This window comes from Trachemys scripta, chromosome 2 (assembly GCF_013100865.1).
Source record: "Trachemys scripta elegans isolate TJP31775 chromosome 2, CAS_Tse_1.0, whole genome shotgun sequence".
Lineage (NCBI taxonomy): Eukaryota > Metazoa > Chordata > Testudines > Emydidae > Trachemys > Trachemys scripta.
In genome coordinates this window covers 142,078,027-142,096,891 of record NC_048299.1, presented here as the reverse complement: position 1 = coordinate 142,096,891, position 18,865 = coordinate 142,078,027, and the positions used below count along the sequence as shown (strand labels likewise).

General features: G+C 54.2%; 1 protein-coding gene across 1 annotated transcript in view; it reads right to left on the bottom strand.

Moving 5' to 3' along the window:
- LOC117871761 (serine/threonine-protein kinase 10-like) overlaps positions 1-18,009 on the bottom strand; it is a 42,914-nt gene extending 24,905 nt beyond the window's left edge. Inside the window, exons 1-7 of the mRNA XM_034759526.1 lie at positions 17,411-18,009; positions 7,056-7,220; positions 5,711-5,759; positions 3,272-3,421; positions 1,874-1,946; positions 809-1,003; positions 78-159 (exon numbers count right to left, since the gene is read on the bottom strand). Coding sequence (XP_034615417.1) covers positions 78-159; positions 809-1,003; positions 1,874-1,946; positions 3,272-3,421; positions 5,711-5,759; positions 7,056-7,220; positions 17,411-17,557 — 861 coding nt within the window. The 5' untranslated portion in view covers positions 17,558-18,009. The remainder of the gene's footprint in view (positions 1-77; positions 160-808; positions 1,004-1,873; positions 1,947-3,271; positions 3,422-5,710; positions 5,760-7,055; positions 7,221-17,410) is intronic.
- Positions 18,010-18,865: the final 856 nt, after the last annotated feature.

Here is an 18,865-nt window from a genome sequence, read left to right as displayed (position 1 = left end):
CTCCCCTCCCCCCCCCCCCCCAAGTCCCTGTCCCTGTCCCTGCCCGGTGAGGACGTGGCCGCGGGGAGATGTCCCACCTGCAGGAGCTGGCTGGCTGACCACCGGATCTCTGGATTCCTCTCCAGCGATTTTCTCAGAAAGTCTTTAAATTCCTCAGACCTGCAGGACACAGCGACGGATTGAATAGGTGAAAACTCCTCCGTGCTGCTCAGCCCCTGAGCTCTGCTTCTAGCTCTGTGCTCCCAGCCCAGGACCCCCCTTTAAGCCTTGACAGGTGGTGGGTAGAAGGCCCAGCTTGTGGCTAAGAAGTGGCCCGGAAGCTGGAACTCCTAGGGTCTAGTCCCAGCTCTGCCACTGATTCACTGCATGACCTTGGTCACATCCCTTGCACTTGTTTTGGCTCTGTGCCCCAGCAATGCTGTACCAAGCCCCAGGCTGTGGTTTGCCATACTTCTGCTCCCTGGAGCTATGGGTTCAAAGCTCCAGACGGGGGGGCTCAGCTATTTGTCCTTCCCAGGTGGACAGCTGGATCCCCTGCTATTTAAGGGCCTTGTGAACGGAGCCCTGACTGCTGTGAATGGACAGCAAAAGCCTTCAGGCATTTTTAGTAAGAGTCCAGGTTCACGCCAGTTTTGGTGGCCAACCTTTTCCTTCCTCCCACTTGCCTGCTGGTGCCCACCCAGAGGTGCTGCATGTCTATGCAGTTTGGGAATCGCTGGAGGTGAGCACACTTGTAAATCACTGTCGTGACGCTGGAGGTGGGTTCCCAGCACTACATGTGTCGGGGTTCCCTGGTCAATGGACTCACCATCTCTTGGGACAGCGCAAGGTGGGTGGCTGGGACTTGGAGATTTTCAGCAGCACTCTCATGGGGTTCAGCTCGTGGTAGGGGGGCTCCATCTCGGCCATCTCGATCAGAGTGATCCCCAGGGACCAGATGTCAGCCTTGTAGTTATAGGGGTTCTCCTTCGAGGTCTCACACTGCACCACTTCTGGAGCCATCCTGCACCCAGGGAGAGAGATGAGCTCACAATGACCTCTGCCCCGGTGCACATATGGGTTTCCCCATCAGCATCTCCCTGAGCATTTGCTGTCACCAGCCCCATTAGAGCAGCAAACAATAAGAATGTCAGACTGTCTTGAGAGTGGCACAGAAATGAGGATGTGTTCTGCATGGATCCCATCCAGCCCTGCCCAGCTGGGGGACAGTACCTGTGCCACGAGTGGGTGCCAGGGGTCTCCTAAAGTGAGGAGAGTGGGGACAGGGGCATCTGCCAAGGGGAGGTGGTTCCTTGCAGGGTGCCCCATTTTCGTGCTCAGGGCCACAAGCCATGCTCGTTCTGAGCTCACGCCAAGGCTGCAGATGCTATCCCAATCTCTTCGGGCAGCCAGAATTCACCACATCCTGCACCTTCCAGAGCTGGTCAATTTATTATGGGGAAAAAAATCGTTGTTTCTGTTTTGTCAAAATTGCCCGTGAAACTTTTCACATTTTTCAAGGAAAAGTCAGACTCAGAAACAGACAAAAATTGTTTTCTGAAAACCATTTTCAGTTTTTAAACAAAGCGTTTTTCAAAATTAACAAGCAAGTTTTTACCAAAATGTTTTCAGCTGCTGATTTTTCATCCAGAACCCTTTTTTCTGCTACATTTTCCTTTTCAACAAAAAGCCACTTTTTGCTGAAATTATGTCAGTGGAAACCAGTGTCCCCTCTTTCAACTCCCTGGAGCTCAGCCTACAGCCGGAGGGACAGAACAGAACATTTCCGACCTGCCACCGTGTCCACAGGCTCCAAAGGCCAGTAGAAAACAACTTTGTTCCCAAGTCCATTACCCACAATGCCCTGCTGTTCCCAGGCAGTGCCTGCACATACCAATATGGTGTCCCAAGGAAGGATGCCCGTCGCTGCAGGGTTTGGGCGTTTTTGGCAGAGACTCCAAAATCAGCTACGTCATAAAGAGAAGAGAAGACGATCAATGACTATGCATGGGCGGTTTTACTGTCTCCAGGGCCGAACTCTCTGTGGGCATAACTCCATAACACAGGGGCATGGCACGACTCTGCTGACTTCAGTCACTTCACTGCTGCCGGTGGAGTTACGTCAGCCGAGCGTGTGGCCCAGCAAGAGTGTGACCCCGTGTTCGCACACACCCCTGCTACAGCCACTCTGGGAATACGGTGCACCTGGCTGGCTGTGTCCTATATCGCCTGCTGATAAAATTTCAGTGGAATGCGTCATACAGTAGAACCCGAAGGCTCTTAACATCTTCTAGTTACACTAAGGCCTTGTCTACCCTAGAGAGGAGCCTCTACCAGGAAAGCTACACTGGCAACCCCTCTGTGCCAGCCAGAGTCCTTTTGCTGGCATAGCTTATACCAGTTCCCCAAAGGAAATAGGCTATGCCAGCTGGCAAAAGGACAGTTTTGCCAGCATAACTGTGTCTACATTGGGGCTTTTGCTGGCACAGCTATGTTGGTTGGGAGTGGATTTTTTCACACTCCTAACCAATACAGCTCCTTTGGCAAAACTATTAAGGGCAATCAGGCCTAATTTTCTGCCTCTCCCCCACCCCCCGCACCGCGCTTACAAAGCAACGTGTACAGGCAGAGATGGTCAGCAGCGATTGGGTTCCTGCCCAGAGCTGTGTCTAGATTCCCCTCATCGCCTATGAAGATCTCCTCCCTCCTGAATATTTGGGCTGTGCTATTAAACCAGCCTTGCAAACCTCCTTACAGTGGACACAGAATCCACTCCCCTCTTCCCCACTCCCCTTGGGCTGCTGCTCATAATGACCAGGTTAATAGCTGAAACACCAATGGCTGATGGGGGAGGCGGATGGGGGAACCATTGTACTGGGGTCCTGAGCTCAGGGGGCTCCCCAAAACATATGTAAAGTCTGTGTAAATGAAGTGAAATGGGCAAGGCTGGGGCAGCAAACGTAATGGGCCAGGGCCCCACTTTTCTCTCGATGGGCCAGAACACCTGCCAAAAAGTTCGGGAGCGGAAGAGCGCAGGCTGCATCACACACCCCAATGGGTTTACACCAAACACAAGTTAAGGCTGACCAACCTCATGCACTTACTGTGAGGAGAACAGGAACTGAACCTATTGCCTGTATATTTCAGAAGCACTGGGGAAAGATGGCGCAGGCAGCTCCCTGCACTCCAGCCAGTCACCCTCCTAGAGCAGGATACTGGGGTGTTGTACTGCTACTGAACACACGACACACCCCACGCTCAGCCCGCCCATGTCTCTTCCCCACAGTCTCACCCAGCTTGACATCTCCTTCCAAGGTCAGCAAGACATTCCCAGCCTTCAGATCCCTGTGGATGATCTTGCAGCTGTGGAGATATTGCAGGCCCAGCAGGATCTGCTTACAGGCTACTTGGATCTGCTCCTCTGTCAGACCCTTCTCCAGCTCTGCAATCAGAGACACCCCTGGGGAGTTAGTGTAGTAGCTAAAACCCCACAGTGCTCTGGGCATGGGGCACGGCAGGAGACACAGAGACAGGTTCAGGTCTGGGGTTACAGTTGGCCCAATTAGTACAGGCACTAAGGTAGTACTTCACCAGGGATGGGGACTTCAGCTGGGATCAGGGCCCCATTCTATGGGCACTGCACAGCCACAGAGCCAAAGCCAGGCCCTGCCCCAAAGAACCTGCGCTCTCAATAGACAGCCAGACATGGGGCGGGGGAACTGAGGCACAACGCAACTCGCCCAAGGTCACAGTGAGCTGCAGCGAGACAGGAATTTCAGCCATAGAGCCCACGTGGCTGTCCCGGCCTTAACCACAAGCCTTCTTGTCTCTGTGCCTTAGTTTGCCCATCTGTCAAATGGGAAGGGTGCTCCAGGGCTGTTGTGAGATGTTGTAAGGAGCAGGAAGATTGGGGGTGAAAAGGGCTCTAATTAGTGCCAAGCACACTTGCATTTTCGCCCTGTCTGGGGTTTCGTGACACAAATCCTAGGAGTCAATGGCTGGGGGATGTGGCTGGGGATGAATATGACACTGGAGGGGGAAAGGGAATTTAGGGGCTTGTCTATACAAACATTGAGTTGGCAGCAAGCTGGGGTGTAAATCTGCCCTCTGCTGGCCTGCCATGTACTACGTGTCTGTGTGGACCCTGCTGCCATGCCCTAGAAGTTCCCTACAGCCCCTTGAGAGGGCCTGGAGCACTGGGCCTGGGACAAGAGCTGAGGCCGGAACCAGAGGCTGTGAAACAAAATCAGGCCATGGATCAAACCAGTTGCTCTCAAGTTCCCTGTTGAGGACATGAACTTGGCACAGTTATTGCTAATGTCCTAGAGATTTACGTCAATATAGCCCAGCTAGTGCAGATACAGCCCCATCTAGTACAAGCCTAGGTGGTTTGACAAAACAATGGGTAGGGCTGTTTTGTCCAAGATACCAGGAACAATGCTCCCCCTCTCACTGTCCTCTCCCTCCTTTGCCCCTTCGCCCCCCTAGCCACACTGCTCCGCCATATCCCTCTCGGCGGGGCTCATCCTGCTCCCAGCGCTGTGTGGAGAACCAGCCCCTGGTCGGCATGCTCAGCTCACCAGCAGCCTGGCCAGCAGGCTCCTTCCTTCCCCCACTGCCTCTGGCTGGGCCGGCACCGTGGGAAAGTCCGTGACCCTCTGGCCCGGGGCGCTGGCCAGGAAGAGCCGAGCCCTGTACGTGCCAAAGCCCCGCACAGCGCTGGCATGGGGAAGCCTCCTCGCCCCTCAGCGAAGCTGTGGAGTGGCGGGGGGAAGGAGGGAGAAAGCGATTTCCAGCCTGTTCATGCCCTGTACCTGCAGGCTCCACAGCAGCCCCCAGGGCAGGGGCTTAGCACCCTCTTCCCCCCCAACCCGGGTCCTGCTCCCAGGGACCACGGGGCTGCTGCGTCCCCCAGGCACCCTCCCCTGCTGAGCCACCTCTCTGGCCGGGTTCGCTGAAGCCTCTGCAGTCCGGTTCCCTGGGCCCTGGTGCACAATGCAGCCTTAGGGCTTAACCCCTTCCTGCCCATGCTGTAGCCAGGGGGACAGGCGGCAGCTGGGTTATGTTGGTGGCTAGCAGCAGCCTGGAGGTGTTAGCTGCCTTTCAACATTGTGCGGACAGGAAGGGACAAGCAGCTTCCAGCCACAGGGGAGCTGGGGGTGGACGAAGAGATGAGTTCTGCAAAGACACAGGCCAGGTCATGCTCCCCACCCCCTCCCCAGTGACTGGAAGCAGCTCCAGTCTCTTCCCTCCCGCACAGTGCTAAAAGGCTTCTGCTGGCCACGTTCTGGTGTGAACTCTGGCATAAATCAGGCGGGGGGGCATGTGATCCTGCATCCCCCCCCAAGTACCTGGAGAGGCGAGTCCATCCTGAGGGTCCAGCCAGGCATGGAGGGTGGAGAGTGCCAGGGAGGGTCGGGTCGGTCAGTCACCCCCCCTTGTGTGAGAGAGGTGTACAGATGGGTGTGTGTGTCACCTCTCCCTGTGTGTGTGTGGAGGGGGGATGGGAGGCTGTCATCCCTCCCCATGTGAACCCTGAAGCCTTAAAGATAAGAAGGTAAATAAAAAGAATCCAGCTACGCGGTATTTCTTTTTAACGCAGGCTCAGTCAACTCGACGTTAATTTGTCCTGCATAATTCTGATTGATTGCCGTTGAACTCGCTTGAATATGAACAATTTTCCCAGGTGTCTCGTATTCAGCATAGGGAAATATGGTCACCCTCTACTTACCCAGGATGGCTGCATCCACTGCTCCTCCTGGGCAAAACTCAATCAGGATCTGAGGAGAGAGCAGTGTGTCAGAGCAGAGAGCCACATTAACAGCACAGCCTCCAGTCTCAGCATGCCAGGGGTGGGGCAGGGCAGCATCAGCAGAGGGCACTGGCTTGTATACTCCACCCAGGAGGAGTCCCTATTCTTCCCACCCAGGGAGCTTCACCTACCTGCTAGTCTCCCCTTCATTGCCATCACAGCCTCAACCATTCCCCTTTGCTGCTCAGCTCTGATTGTGTTGTGGTGCCAGTGGCCAAGCAAAGGCCAAGCTTCCCTAGACTTCCCTCCTACATCTCTGCTTTTAGTCATGTCAAAAGACTGATTTCCACCCCGCACCCCACCCCCAACACACACACACACTCATCTATTCCTGCACCCACCCTTCTTAGAGGCTGGCTGGTAGAAATATTCATTGCTGCCTCTGGATTGCTACTAGAACTGATGGCAAAACCACCATTTTCCCCATAAGAAATGTTGAATGAAAAGTCTTTCTCTGAAACATTTCGGTTGGATGATGCTGGGTTCCTGCGGGAAGTTTCCAGCCCAACCAGAACAATTGGAAATGCAGGGGCTAGGAGACTTGGTGCAGCCGGCGTGTGTGTGGGAGGAGTTCTGTGAGTGACCCTGAGAGGAAGCAGAGCGATGGAGCTTCTTGGGCACAGAGACTGTGGGAGGCGGAGGCTGGGGGATTCCTGAGCATGGAGCTGCATGCTGCTGTTCATTCCAGCAGCCTGATTATTTACTAAACTGACCAATTTAAAAAAAAAATCTATTCTGTGTTAAAGCTCCTGTTAAATCTCATGCTCTGGGGTTACCTTTGTGGGGTCTCTCTGCTCCCCTGTGGATGTTTCAATGGTCTTTTGAGCAGAGCACCACACATGCTCTGGCCCTTCTCTGTCCACACCTACCCTGCTACCTCTTTAGCGGCAGTTTCAGCTTTGCTGCTGCGTTGATGAGAACGCTCCCTGCCGAGGCCTGGGAAAGGGCGTGCCCAGAGCAGCACACGAGAGAAAAGTTATGGAGGTAGGAAGTGTGCTTGGCCAGCAACAAGAGTGAGGCTGACACCACTCGTTGCTGGGAGTAGCTGTTCCTTCGTCACCTGCGAAGGAACTGTGGGAACGCTCTCCTGCTCAAACGCTCATGCAGCTGACTGTGGGCGGGGTCAGTTAGCTCTTTCCAGGGCTTTGCCTCCCCCTCTAGCTTTCATCCTAAGGCTCACCAGGGAACGTGGCCTGGGGCACGCCTGGCTCTGAGATCACCCACACTGGGAGGTAAGGCCAGCCCGCCTGCCCCCACAGCTCACCCACAGCCTGCTGTCCCAGTACAGTGCATCCAGCAGCTTGACAATGTTTGGGTGATCGCAGCAGGCAAGGATGTCTATCTCCACCACGTAATCTTCCAGCTCCTCCTCACTCTGAGTGTCAATCACCTTTGCAGCAGCCAGAACCCCTGTCACCTTGTTCTGAGCCTGTTGAGACAGATTTAACACGTACAAAGCAACACAGTTATGAATCAACCAAAAGCCCTGCCCAGCCACCTTGGGAACAGCCAGAAGCTGAGGGTCAGCACTGGAGTCTCCCCAGCACCCTCAGTTCACATTACTTAGCACTTTCCACATGAGGATCTCAAAGCACTTCACAAATGTTATACTCGCAGTGTCACTGAAATACAGCCACTTCTGGAGTGGAAACTGGCAGCCAACTAGTGCACAGCACAACTGTAGGGAGAGGGGAAATCTAGCAAACAGGCAACAGGGCAAACCCAAACTCTCACACAGAGCAATTTGATTGCTAAGGTAACTCTCTCAAAGGTGCACGCACGGCGTGCAAAGTATCGATCAGGCTGTAAAAACGAAAGGGTCAATTTCTTCCCCACTGAGCTGTGAACCCTCGATTCCCAGCTCCTGTAAGTGAATCTGGCTCTCTCCTCCAGGGAGCTGAGTGACAGCTAAGGCTCTGTAAGCAGCCACACGACTTGTCAGTGGAGGAGGAGGCAATTGTTGAAGGCTCAAAGAGGAACCACAGAAGGCTCCATATATACGATGTCTCCAGATCAAATCTGCTCAGCTTACAAGTAAAAAGCCATTTTCCCTAACAGCTGCCCCTGCAAATGCTGTCCAGGATCTGAGAGTCAAGCTGGGCTCTTCCTTCTTGCGCATCCTCACCAATAAGAAAGCTCCTGCAGGTCACATCCTACGCTCAGCCCCATTGGTGCCACCCCCTCATGCCACTGCAGCTTAGCGAACAATTCTCTTGCTGCGGCTCAGTGCTGGGATAGATAGCTTCCCAGCAGGGGCCGTTACAGGGTGAGGACATGCTCACATCTAGAGTAACATCTAGGGACGTTCAGGAAGTGCTTAATCACACATCTCAAGGAGCATCCTGAAATGTGAAGAGGCAGCCATGCACCGTAAGGCCAGTGAGACAGGTTTGGGGCATCACTCCTACCAAAGGGACTGCTCGTAGTTTTTAGGTGACTATCATCAATGGACCAAAGACACTTCCACACTGAAAAGACATGTCTTGCAATACCGTTCCCATGTGTGTTCAAGGATGGAAAACCTTTTGAGTAAACAGTGACCCTACACCACCAGAGAGCATTTTTTAAAAGCCACTGCTAGCGGCCCCAGAACGCCTTCAGCACATGCTACTGAAACAGACACTATAGCTTAGCTGTACGCTACAAGGAACGGACTGAGATGGACGCAGCTGGCTGTTTATCCAGAACAGCCCTGCAACAGGAAACGACAGCCACTGAACCAGAATGTGAGACAGAGAGACACAGTTATCTGCCAGTTTCAAGGCAGAAGCTGGAAAGAATCTGAGAACAAACTATACAGATTTACCGGGGCTCATGTCCGTCATTCTGTCAGGATGGCCAGACGCCAGGCGAGAAGCTGCACCTGCCTCTCAAGAATATTCAAACTACTGAGATGATATGAGTGTACAAGACAGCATCATATATAAAGGGAGTCGAATCATAACACTGAGAACATAAAAGAACAGGAGTACTTGTGGTACCTTAGAAACTAACAAATTTATTTGGGCATAAGATTTCTTGGGCTAAAACCCACTTCATCAGATGATTGCAGTGGAAAATACAATAACAAGATATATATACACAGAGAACATGAAAAAATGGGTGTTGCCATACCAACTATAACAAGACTAATCAGTTAAGGTGGGCTATTATCAGCAGGAGAAAAAAAACGTTTGTAGTGATAATCAGGATGGTCCATTTCCAACAGTTGACAAGAAAGTGTCTGAAGAATACATCAGAGCCATTTTATAATCGAAGCCTGCCTTGGGAAAGCCAGAGATGCTGTATCCTGGCCAAATATGACCAAGGATATCAGAAACCTGGTGAGCAGTTGTGACAGGTAGAGAAATGCAGGTCAAGCAACAAAAATACGCAGTGAAAATGTACAACTTCCCCATAGAGCTTGGAGCAAAGTAGGGATGGATCTTTTCATGGCAAATCACACAGACGACCTCATTGTTGTAGACTGCTGTTCAGACTCCTGGGAATGAGATGAACTGTCAGAAACTATCACAGGGACCATCACAGACACAACAATGAAGCACTTCAGTGAGCATGGGACCCCAAACTGTGTCGTTTCAGACCACGGACCCAGTTTACTTGCAGTGAGTTTGTGCAATTTTCCCAGCAATGGGAATTCAGTCCCATCACAGCATCACCCACAGATAGGCACATGGAAAAGCTGAATTGACAGTGAAACTTGCTAAAACTCACCAAACAAAGGAAGGGTACGGCAAGCCGTTCCTTGGTGGAAGAAGGAATCAGCAGCAGCCTGGCACAAGCCTTGATGTCAAGAGGCACGTGTACCTTGGCGCCCACAGCCCCAGCATTACTATAGCTGGCAGGGTTAGAAGGAGTAACAGACAAAAGGAGAGAGACATGCAAAGGCCAAAGCTGACTATGACTAACAAGCTGAAGACCTCCCAGTACTACAAGTGGGAGATCCTGTCAGGATCAGACCATTTCCTCAGGACAAACATGCACTTGGAAGCAAGCTCCATGTGTTGAACAGATGGCTTCTCGTTCATATAATTCAGCACTGGCTGAGGAGATATTGCACTGAAACCACAAATCTGTACACCCACAATGAACACAAGAGATCGACAGATGTGACAGATGGTGCAACACACTCGTCGCTGAGATTTGATCAGCAGGACAGGGAAGGAACACAAGCCAATGACCTGACTGTGGAGATCAAAATAGACCCTCAAAAGACTACACCCAACAACAGCCACGTGCAAGGCTTCTCCTGTCATCACAAGAAGGATTTACACTAGCTCCAACATCAAACTGCCTGCAAGTTATACACAAGACTTGGTGCGACACGAAGGCATGAAAGACCAGCCCTCCTAAACCCAGACGGAAAATACCTGAGTTGCCAACCAAGTTGGTATATATATATAAAAAGTTGGTAGGAAGTTGTGTTACATTACATATACGATGCGACAGATTGGTAGCTTTTTTGTCTGCCGCAGCACATTGAGCAGATGTTTTTAGAGAACTCTCCACAATGACTCCAAGATCTCTTTTTTGCTGGGTAACAGCTAATTTAGATCCTGTAGTAGGAAGACAGCCTGAGACTCAAGCCCTTGTATTAGAGGCCTGGTATGAGGCTGGACCTGCTCACAGAATCTGGCAAGGACAGGGCTGATATTGCAGAAACACACATTCCTAAGAAGTGCTAGGCACAGAGCTCTCACGCAAACACATCCCAATATCAAGTGGAACTAGACCATCCTGAGATCAAGGATGGTCCCTGAGGATAACAGGAACACGCTGACCCCTCCTAAAGATAAGGTCAGGATGACAGTACGTAATAAAGATGTTTTAATCAAGCCAACATGTACAAGGAGATGGGTGATAACTCGCCATGTCAGGGGGCAATAACTAACTATGTCAGAGGGGTAGTACTAGCTTGTTTGTATTGGGATATAAAGATGTATTTCAGAGAAAGTATCTTTGTCTAGCCTAGTGAGGAATGGAAAGTCCTGCCGTTCACTGAGTTGGTCCATTGTTACAGGCATACATGTATTAGTGGTCCGGCAGAGTCTGTGGGATACTAGTACTGTGGTTTGTCAACAATAAACCTGGCTGGGTGCCTTTGTCCCTTAACAGATCTTGTGGTCATTGGGGGGTTCACATGAGGGGTCTGCTTGTGAGCTGTCTGTGCAGCACACATGCAGCTAAGCATCTATGCATACTGGTGACCCTGACCACTATCTGGTAAGTAAAGGAGTTTTTTGCATTTTAGATTAGTAAGGGATTTGAACTCACAATGAGCAAGCAACACACAGGTTTAGCAGGTAGAACAGTCCCCCTTGAGCTATTCAGGGCCTGTAAGGCAGAGCTCACATTCCCTTAATGTCTCTCTCTGCACATCGTTCACGTCCTCCAATTGGCACATGAGCCAGAACTGCCTGTGGAGACCCAAACTCTTTTTGTAATAACACTGTAACTTGGTTTCCCCCCAGAGCCAGTGGGGGGCGGGAACAGCTGTTCTCTGTTGGGGTGTTCTCTGTCGGTGTGTTCTCTGTTGGGGTAGTCCTCAAGCATCTGGGACACTGGTACGACCATCTCAGGCTCAGCCCTGGTTTGATCTCTATCTGTGCAAAAAAAGTTGCCAAAACATGTCAACTTTAAGAACAGCTGTTTTGGGGGGACGCTGTATCTCAGAAATCACATGGGCAAGTGGCCCCAAATTAAGATCACTGACCAAAACTTGGGGCTCCATGAGGCACCCCGAATTTCAAAGCAACCTGAGAGCACGCAGAAGAGTCAAGTTTTACACAGTGAGTTGGTCTTAACCTTAACTCTAGTATCTGGGAATGTGGAGAACTCTCCTTTCAGGACGTGCTTGAGGGGAGAGGCCCGGAGGTGTAGAGGAAGGAATCAAGCCTGGATTTTGCCCAGCCTTGGCTCCCTCTCCCAGAGCAGGGCTGGCCCGGCAGGGCTAGGAGGAGTGAAAGCAGCAAAGAATTATTAGGCCCAAGAGTCAGCAGCTGTGACTGACACACGCAGAGGGTGGAGAGCTGCTGACTGGAACGTCAGACACACTCTCAAACTATTCTGGGCACCTGGGCTCTTGCCAGCAGCTCCCTGCTGTGCAGCTGCAGTTTGCTGGATTTGCCGGCTGGTGTTCTCCTCGCTGGAGCTCATGCCTCTGCGAGATCAGTGCTCTGGGAAGGCTGGGTGTAGCGGGCAGAGGCGCCAGAGTTAAACCTCACAGCTGGGCTGAACAGGGCAGCGTGGGACTGCCTGTGGAGGCCTGTTTTGGGGCAGCCCTGTTCCTTCCCCTCCCTTCCCTCAGCACAGAGCGCGGCGGAGGAGCCGAGACCTGTGCACTCTGGTGCATGTTCACAGCCCAGCGGAAGTCATTGTGGTTTCTTAATTACCAGCAATTCTTGCTCTGCTAGACGCCCGGCTAGCTGCTGGCAGGGGCGCTGCTATGGTAACGGCTCTCTCCACACACTGGGGCTGACAAAACCCCCCACACTAGGTAGTGATTCCAGAGAGTCCCTGCTTCCACCGGCCCATCACTGGTGCCTCTTGAGCAGCTTCCTGCAGGGAAGTGACTGCACCGCGCCTGGTTTGCACCGTCGGAGGTGGCAGGTCCCCGGGTCTCAGCTCCCATCAATACGCTGCCGAGCAGGGCTGGCCCAGGGTCGGTCCCCCCAGCGCTTTGTCCAGCCTAACAGCATGTCCCACAGGAAAGCTGTATCCCTGTTTGCCACAGGGGGAGTGACCTACCAAAGCTTAGCCGGCAAGGCCCAGAACCCAGGGGTCCTACTCCCGCGCTGTTACCGACCCGCTAGAACACACTGTCTCTGTGTGACCTGACCAGATCCGCGGGGGCTGTCCTACAATCTAGAGTCATCAGGCCAGAGCCCCAGCTGGTGGAAGCGGCCTAGCTGCAGGTCACGCCCACTGAGGAGCTGCCCCCTCGATTTAAGGCCAAAAGGGTCCGTTTTGATCATCCAGGCTGACCTCCTGGGTCACACAGGCCAGCACCTCAGCCAGCGCCTCGCAGCCAGCAAGGGCCTGTCACTGAACCAGCCCTGGTGTACCACGTGCCAAGGAACCATTGCCTGGGATCTAAACCTCCTTTGCTCGCAGACAGCTCGTACCTCCTAGCGTGGACACCCGTGACCATTTCCTCTCCCCTGCCACACGGCTGTGATACACCTCTCCCTGGGGGCCGGGCCGGCCTTGTCGTCTTCCCACACAGCCACTGCCCTCCAGCCCCGGCTCAGTTTTGTTCAGTGGCCAAACAAGTCAGTTAGGGGCTCCCTTTCTGAGTCTGAAATCCACTCTGTTCAGCCCCCCCCGCCCCCCTCCAGTCCCCCAGACCCACCTAGCTCCTCTCCAGCCCCCCCCAGCCCCACTCCAGCCCCCCAGCCCCACCTAGCCCCTCTCCAGCCCCCAGCCCCACCTAGCTCCTCTCCAGCCCCCCAACCCACACCTAGCTCCTCTCCAGCTATCCCACAGCCCCAACTGCTATCCCATCCCCAGCTCCCCGACGACCCTCCTTCCCCTATAGTTCTGATCCAGCCCCCAGCTCTCCCTCAACCCTGCTCCAGCTTCCTTCAGTCGAGACCTCAGCTCCCCCAGCCCCGATCCAATCACTCCTCCAGGTCCTTTTAGCTCTCTGATCCATCTCCCCAACTCCACCTTGGGCCTTCCACCAGCTCCCTGCCTTGGTCCCCTCCAGCTCTGATCTAGCCCTCAACTTTCCCCTTCTCTTCCCCCCTTTACATCCTCCTCCTCCCCTTCCCATGCAAAGCAGCTAATGCGTTGACCTTGCGCTCCATCTTTACCAGGGCCGTGTCTCTGCCCCCCCATACATCCCCGGGTGCTGCGAACCCCCACACCTTTTCCACACAGCCTCTCTGGCTGCTTACACCCAGGATTGGCCTAGCCAAAGGTGCCACCATCCCAGCCGCCCCCTGGCCCTGGGGGACTAGTGGGCCCTGCTTTCCCCAGGGGCTGCTCTGGCTAGATCCTCATTACCTCGTGGGCCCTGGCACAGATCACACCTTTGTAGCTACACCCTGGTTTTGTTGCTCTGCTCAGAAGTTCCTCCGATTTGGCAACATCCTTCTGGGAGTGAGGTGCCCAGAACTGCAGCCGATGTTCGAGGGGCGGCGGGTGTCCCACCAGACAAATTAGACAGGGATAATACACCTCTCCCTGGAATGTCCACCAAGGTGCCTGCAACTTGGTGTCTAAGTGCAGAACACATTTAGGAAGGAGTCTCAGAGTCCAGCAACATAGACTCATAGACTTTAAGGTCAGAAGGGACCATTATGATCTTCTAGTCTGACCTGCACAACGCAGGCCACAGAATCTCATCCACCCACTCCTGTAACAAACCCCTGACCTATATCTGAGCTATTGAAGTCCTCACCTAGTGGTTTAAAGACTTCAAGGTGCAAGTGACCCGTGCCCCACGCTGCAGAGGAAGGTGAAAAACCCCCAGGGTCTCTGCCAATCTGCCCTGGAGGAAAATTCCTTCCCGACCCTAAATATGGCGATCAGCTAAACCCTGAGCATGTGAGCAAGACTCACCAGCCAAACATCTCCACCCTCCTCTGTGCAACTGAGAGAGGATGGATGGATTTCACTTGTTCATGGGCCTCATTCCTAGAGAACATCTTTGTGCCTTCCATTAGCTCTAACTGGTGCTTACGATGCCAGTGGCCTGACCACCCCAGTGCTGCCACCCTTACTAGCAGAGCCGTGCTTATGGTAGAGCAATGGTCAGCAACTGGCTGAGAAACCACAGTGCCCACCAAGCCCAGAGACAGTCAGCATGGTCCCAGGAGCCACATCCTCAGGTGGTGCAGACTGCCGGAGAAGGCATGAAGTCAGTGAAGCAGCACCAGCTGGGGATGCAGCCCCTTGGCTCTGCAAGGTGTTTTCAAGAAGGCACTCAGCGAGCCTGGCAGGAGCGGCGTGGCTGCTTTACCCCGACAGAGCATGGCTTAGTCCTCTTTTCCTCAAGACCTTGAGGTCCTACTGTTCCCACACTGTGTAATGTCCTGCCTGCAGCGTGTTAGCTTCCAGGCAACGTGGAATTTCCCATATGGTTCTTAATGCTTCCGTTTGTACCTCTCTTGGCCCTGGTTCCCCAGTGCAACGTTCTGGTCCTAGGCCAGGCCAGTTCACTCCAACCCAATAGCGCGCTACTGCCAGGAACCTGCCACAGTCCAGTGCGGAATCAGGCCCCATTACCCTCGGCGCACTCCCTACTATCTAGCAACCTCCCCAGGGGCAAGAGGACACATCCAAGGGCGTGTCCCCACACTGATGGCCTCTATGCCAGCTGCTGTTCCTGCTACGCCTGGCTCTCTTGCATTCGAACCTAGAGACGGGGGTGTTCTGCCTTCTCTATCGTGTTGCATGGGGCAGGGGGAGGGAGGCAGAAGTCAGGCACGGGGCATGCCAGCAAGGCTAAAGCCAGGGGAGTCCCTGGGACAGCAACTTGTCAATTAAAACCTTCCGAAGGCCTCTGTGCTGCTAGTTGGGAACCACCCGCAGCCGCACTCTGCCTAGTGCCTTAGGCCAGCTTCTGGGGGTGGGTGCCCAAGCCTAGAGACACCCTGGGGCTGCATTTCAGAGGGGCGGAGCAGGGGCAGCGGGAGGAGAGGGGGCCCTTGAAATGGAAATATTGGGGGGGGGGGAATCTTTGTCCCCACCATGTTTTCCACCCCCACCACTCTCACGTAGGCAGGAGCAGGACCTTGCAGAGGGGCTGGAATGGCCATCACAGCGCAGATCAGACTGGCTACCAGGGAGCAGGTAGGACTCCCCCGACCAGCCTGGTCCCGCCTTCCAGCCATTGTGGGTGCCAGCCAAGAAACCCGGCCCTGGGGAGGGGAAGACGCATTTGCACCAGTCGTCAGGGTAGGGGACAGGCCAGGGCACTGGGCCCTGGACGGAGGGAGTGGGGGCGAGTCTCCCAAAATCAGAAGCCGCTTCTGACAGCATCGGTGCAAACCTCCCCCAGCAGAGCCATTTCCTTTTCCAGACACACGCTCGAGGGCTCCAAACACCACCCTGACTCCAGCTCCAGCATCCTGCCCTGGGGCTCTTGCCTCTAGCTCCCCGGTCCTCCCATGCGCTGTCCTGGGCATCCTGCCCCTGGGGAAGCCCAGTTTCATGCCAAGCTCTCGTAGTCATCGGCCCGGTAGCCTTGCTGAGCCCTTTGCTGGCGCATATGCCAGGCCTGAATGCAGCGAGGGCACGGAGCGGAGCAGCAGCATTACCGGCAGTTTCCTGTTCAGAGCTCATGCTCTGCACTGCGGTTTCACTGCACATAGACCCCTCCTCCCCCAAGTTCACTAGCACAACCGAGAGCTTATAAAGGGGCCAAGGTCAGGCCCTCACTTAGCTCCTTCCAAAACACAGCAAGGCCCAGTCCTGTCCTGAGGAGCCAGACAAGCTGCTCCCTTCCCACTACATGATAGTCACTACCCATCAATGTACGTTTGTGGGTCAGATTCACCTGCCCCCCAGCCTCCACCTCCACGCTTTGCCCACTACCATGTCTCCAGTGGAAATACTTTCTCCCCTCAGCGTGGACAAGGGGAGGCAGGCACCTGTGCTCGCGGCCTGACCCTATGTGGACCAACATGTTCAAACCGGGAGGGTGGAAGCCATATCGAGGCTCGTAAACAAGTGCTCTGAACCCCACAGCTCCCTCTGGCCTGCGAGCAATCCTGACAACTAACTACATCCAGCTCCCAGCTTTATGCTCCCAAGTTTGGAAAGGTTGGCTATGGTCTCCAGAAACACCGAGTTCCCAGCACTACAACTGACAGCACCAGGGAGTTTGCACCTCCGTGCCTCAGTTTCCCTATCTGTACAAAGGCGTTAATATGCCGCTACTTAACAGGGCTTCGTGCGGATTAGTGAAGGATTATGGAGAGCAGTGGAAGAGCTCAGTTATGAGGCTTTGTTATGAATATCAGCTCACTAAAGAGAATTCGGGAAGTGGCTCATTGCACATTATTAAGGGAAAAGTACAGAATATGAGCACAGTAAGAAGGAAATATCCAAGCCCAGATTTCCAAAAGTGACTAGTGATTGTGGGTGCTGCCCCTGAGCTTCCTTCAAGGGGCCTGATTTTTTGGGGGGGGGGGGCTATGATGGGGGGTTGCAGCACTTGCTGAAAATCAGGGCCCTTTATGGTGGCTCAGCTGGGCACCCACAATCAGGAGTCCCTTCTTAACACCATGCCCAGAGGTACAGTGTTACGCTCAGGGATCCATCCTGTCACCCATTTGTATCCCCCTCCTCCAAACGTGGGGGTGACAGTCTCTAGCCCACCCACCAAAGGCCACGGGAGTCCGGGAAGTGATATAGGACATTTCTCCTCGTGTCTCTTCCTTCCTGGGCCACCCTAACCAGAGACAATGGGATAAACACCTTCACCGCATCTCTGGCCTCAGTAATGGATGATGCGCCTGAGACAGTTCTAAACACACGGCCCCGAGCTACAGGACCAGCTCTGTGCCCGGCTGGGCTGATAGCTTGCTTGGGAGCAGCGCTGAGCTGGGCTTCCTTCCGAGCAGATCGGCCGAGCGATTGGGCCTACCCCAGCCCTTCCTCCCCACTTACCTTGAAGACTTTTCCAAAGGCGCCATCCCCCAGCTCCCCCAGCACTCTCCAGATGTCCTCTGGGTTGACGTCGCGCTTCACATTCTCGTAGTGTTTCGCCTTCTTCTTCTCCGCGCCGAAACGGAAGAACTTGAGGAGGAAGGCCATGGCCCTGGGTCTGGCGGGACAGGTCCCCCTTGGCTCAGCCTGGGGAGGAATGGTGAGGACCAGAGGAGACCCCCATTCAGAGCCCTTGGGGAGACAGGAGTAACCAGCAGAGATGTCGTCACTTCATAACCTGTGTGTTTGTTTGAGGGATCCCTAGACAGAAATCTCTGGGGCACAGGGGTGCCAGAGTGCTGGGGAGGATGACAGCAGATGTGGGAGGGAGCAGGAGGCTGAAGGCAGAAATACTGACGTCGTTTTTCCTCTCAAATTCCTGCTCCTCTGTAGTGCCGAGAATCCCTTCCAGCCGTGGGGCGACCAAGATACCAAACTAGACACCCCCACTCCATGGGCCTGTGGCTCCAGCGACCTCTCTCTCTCAGGTATCGACGCCAAGGGCCAGGGCCAGGGCCAGGGGGGAGACGACTGGAGCTCCCTCACGCTTCCTCCCTGCGTTTGCTCACAGAAATGCTAGTGCAGGAAACAGGTTGAACCGAGAGTGAGAGAGCGTGCTGCGCAGAGCCTAACGGTTCTCACAGGATGTGCAGAGCCTGTGGGTAAATATATCCTGCGGCGTGAGAGTGTGCTGTGGATTGGCCTAAGGGACGGCTGTGTCACCAGGGAGGTGGCTACAAAATGGCAGGTAGGGACCAGCTGAGACTGGATGCCTCTACCCATCCCTTCTGGCCCTGGTGTCTATGATCCCTGGTGTCTTGGGATCTCCTCTCCCCCACCCCAGCATGGAAACTGCTCCCAGCTCACAAGCCTCCTTCATGATTCCCTCCGACTGGCTGGATGTGGCTCTGGAGAATCCCTGCCCTAGGTCCCCACAGCCCAGCATAGTCATTCGGGGAGGTTGAAAGCATTGTTAAACGCATGAGTCTCTAGTACCACGTCAAAGGAAGCTCCCTTCGCTGAAAACTGTGGTAGGTTTTTATCCTCTTATGTGCACAAGACAAAAACCTCATGCTGTGCTCATGTGAGTGCACACACCCTTCCCTGCCAGTGGCTATGACAGGGGTGGGCAAACTACGGCCCGCAGGCCACATCCAGCCCGCCAGCCGATTTAATCCAGCCCTCGATCTCCCGCTGGGGAGCGGGGTCTGCGGTTTGCCCCGCTCTGGCGCTCCAGTCGGGGAGTGGGGTTGGGGGCTGCACTGCAGCTCCCGGAAGCAGCGGCATGTCCCCATTCCAACTCCTACATTTAGGGACAGCCAGGGGGCTCCGTGCGCTGCCCCATGCGCAGGCACCACCCCCGCAGCTGACATTGGCTGGGAACTGCAGCCAATGGGAGCTGCAAGGGCGGCACCT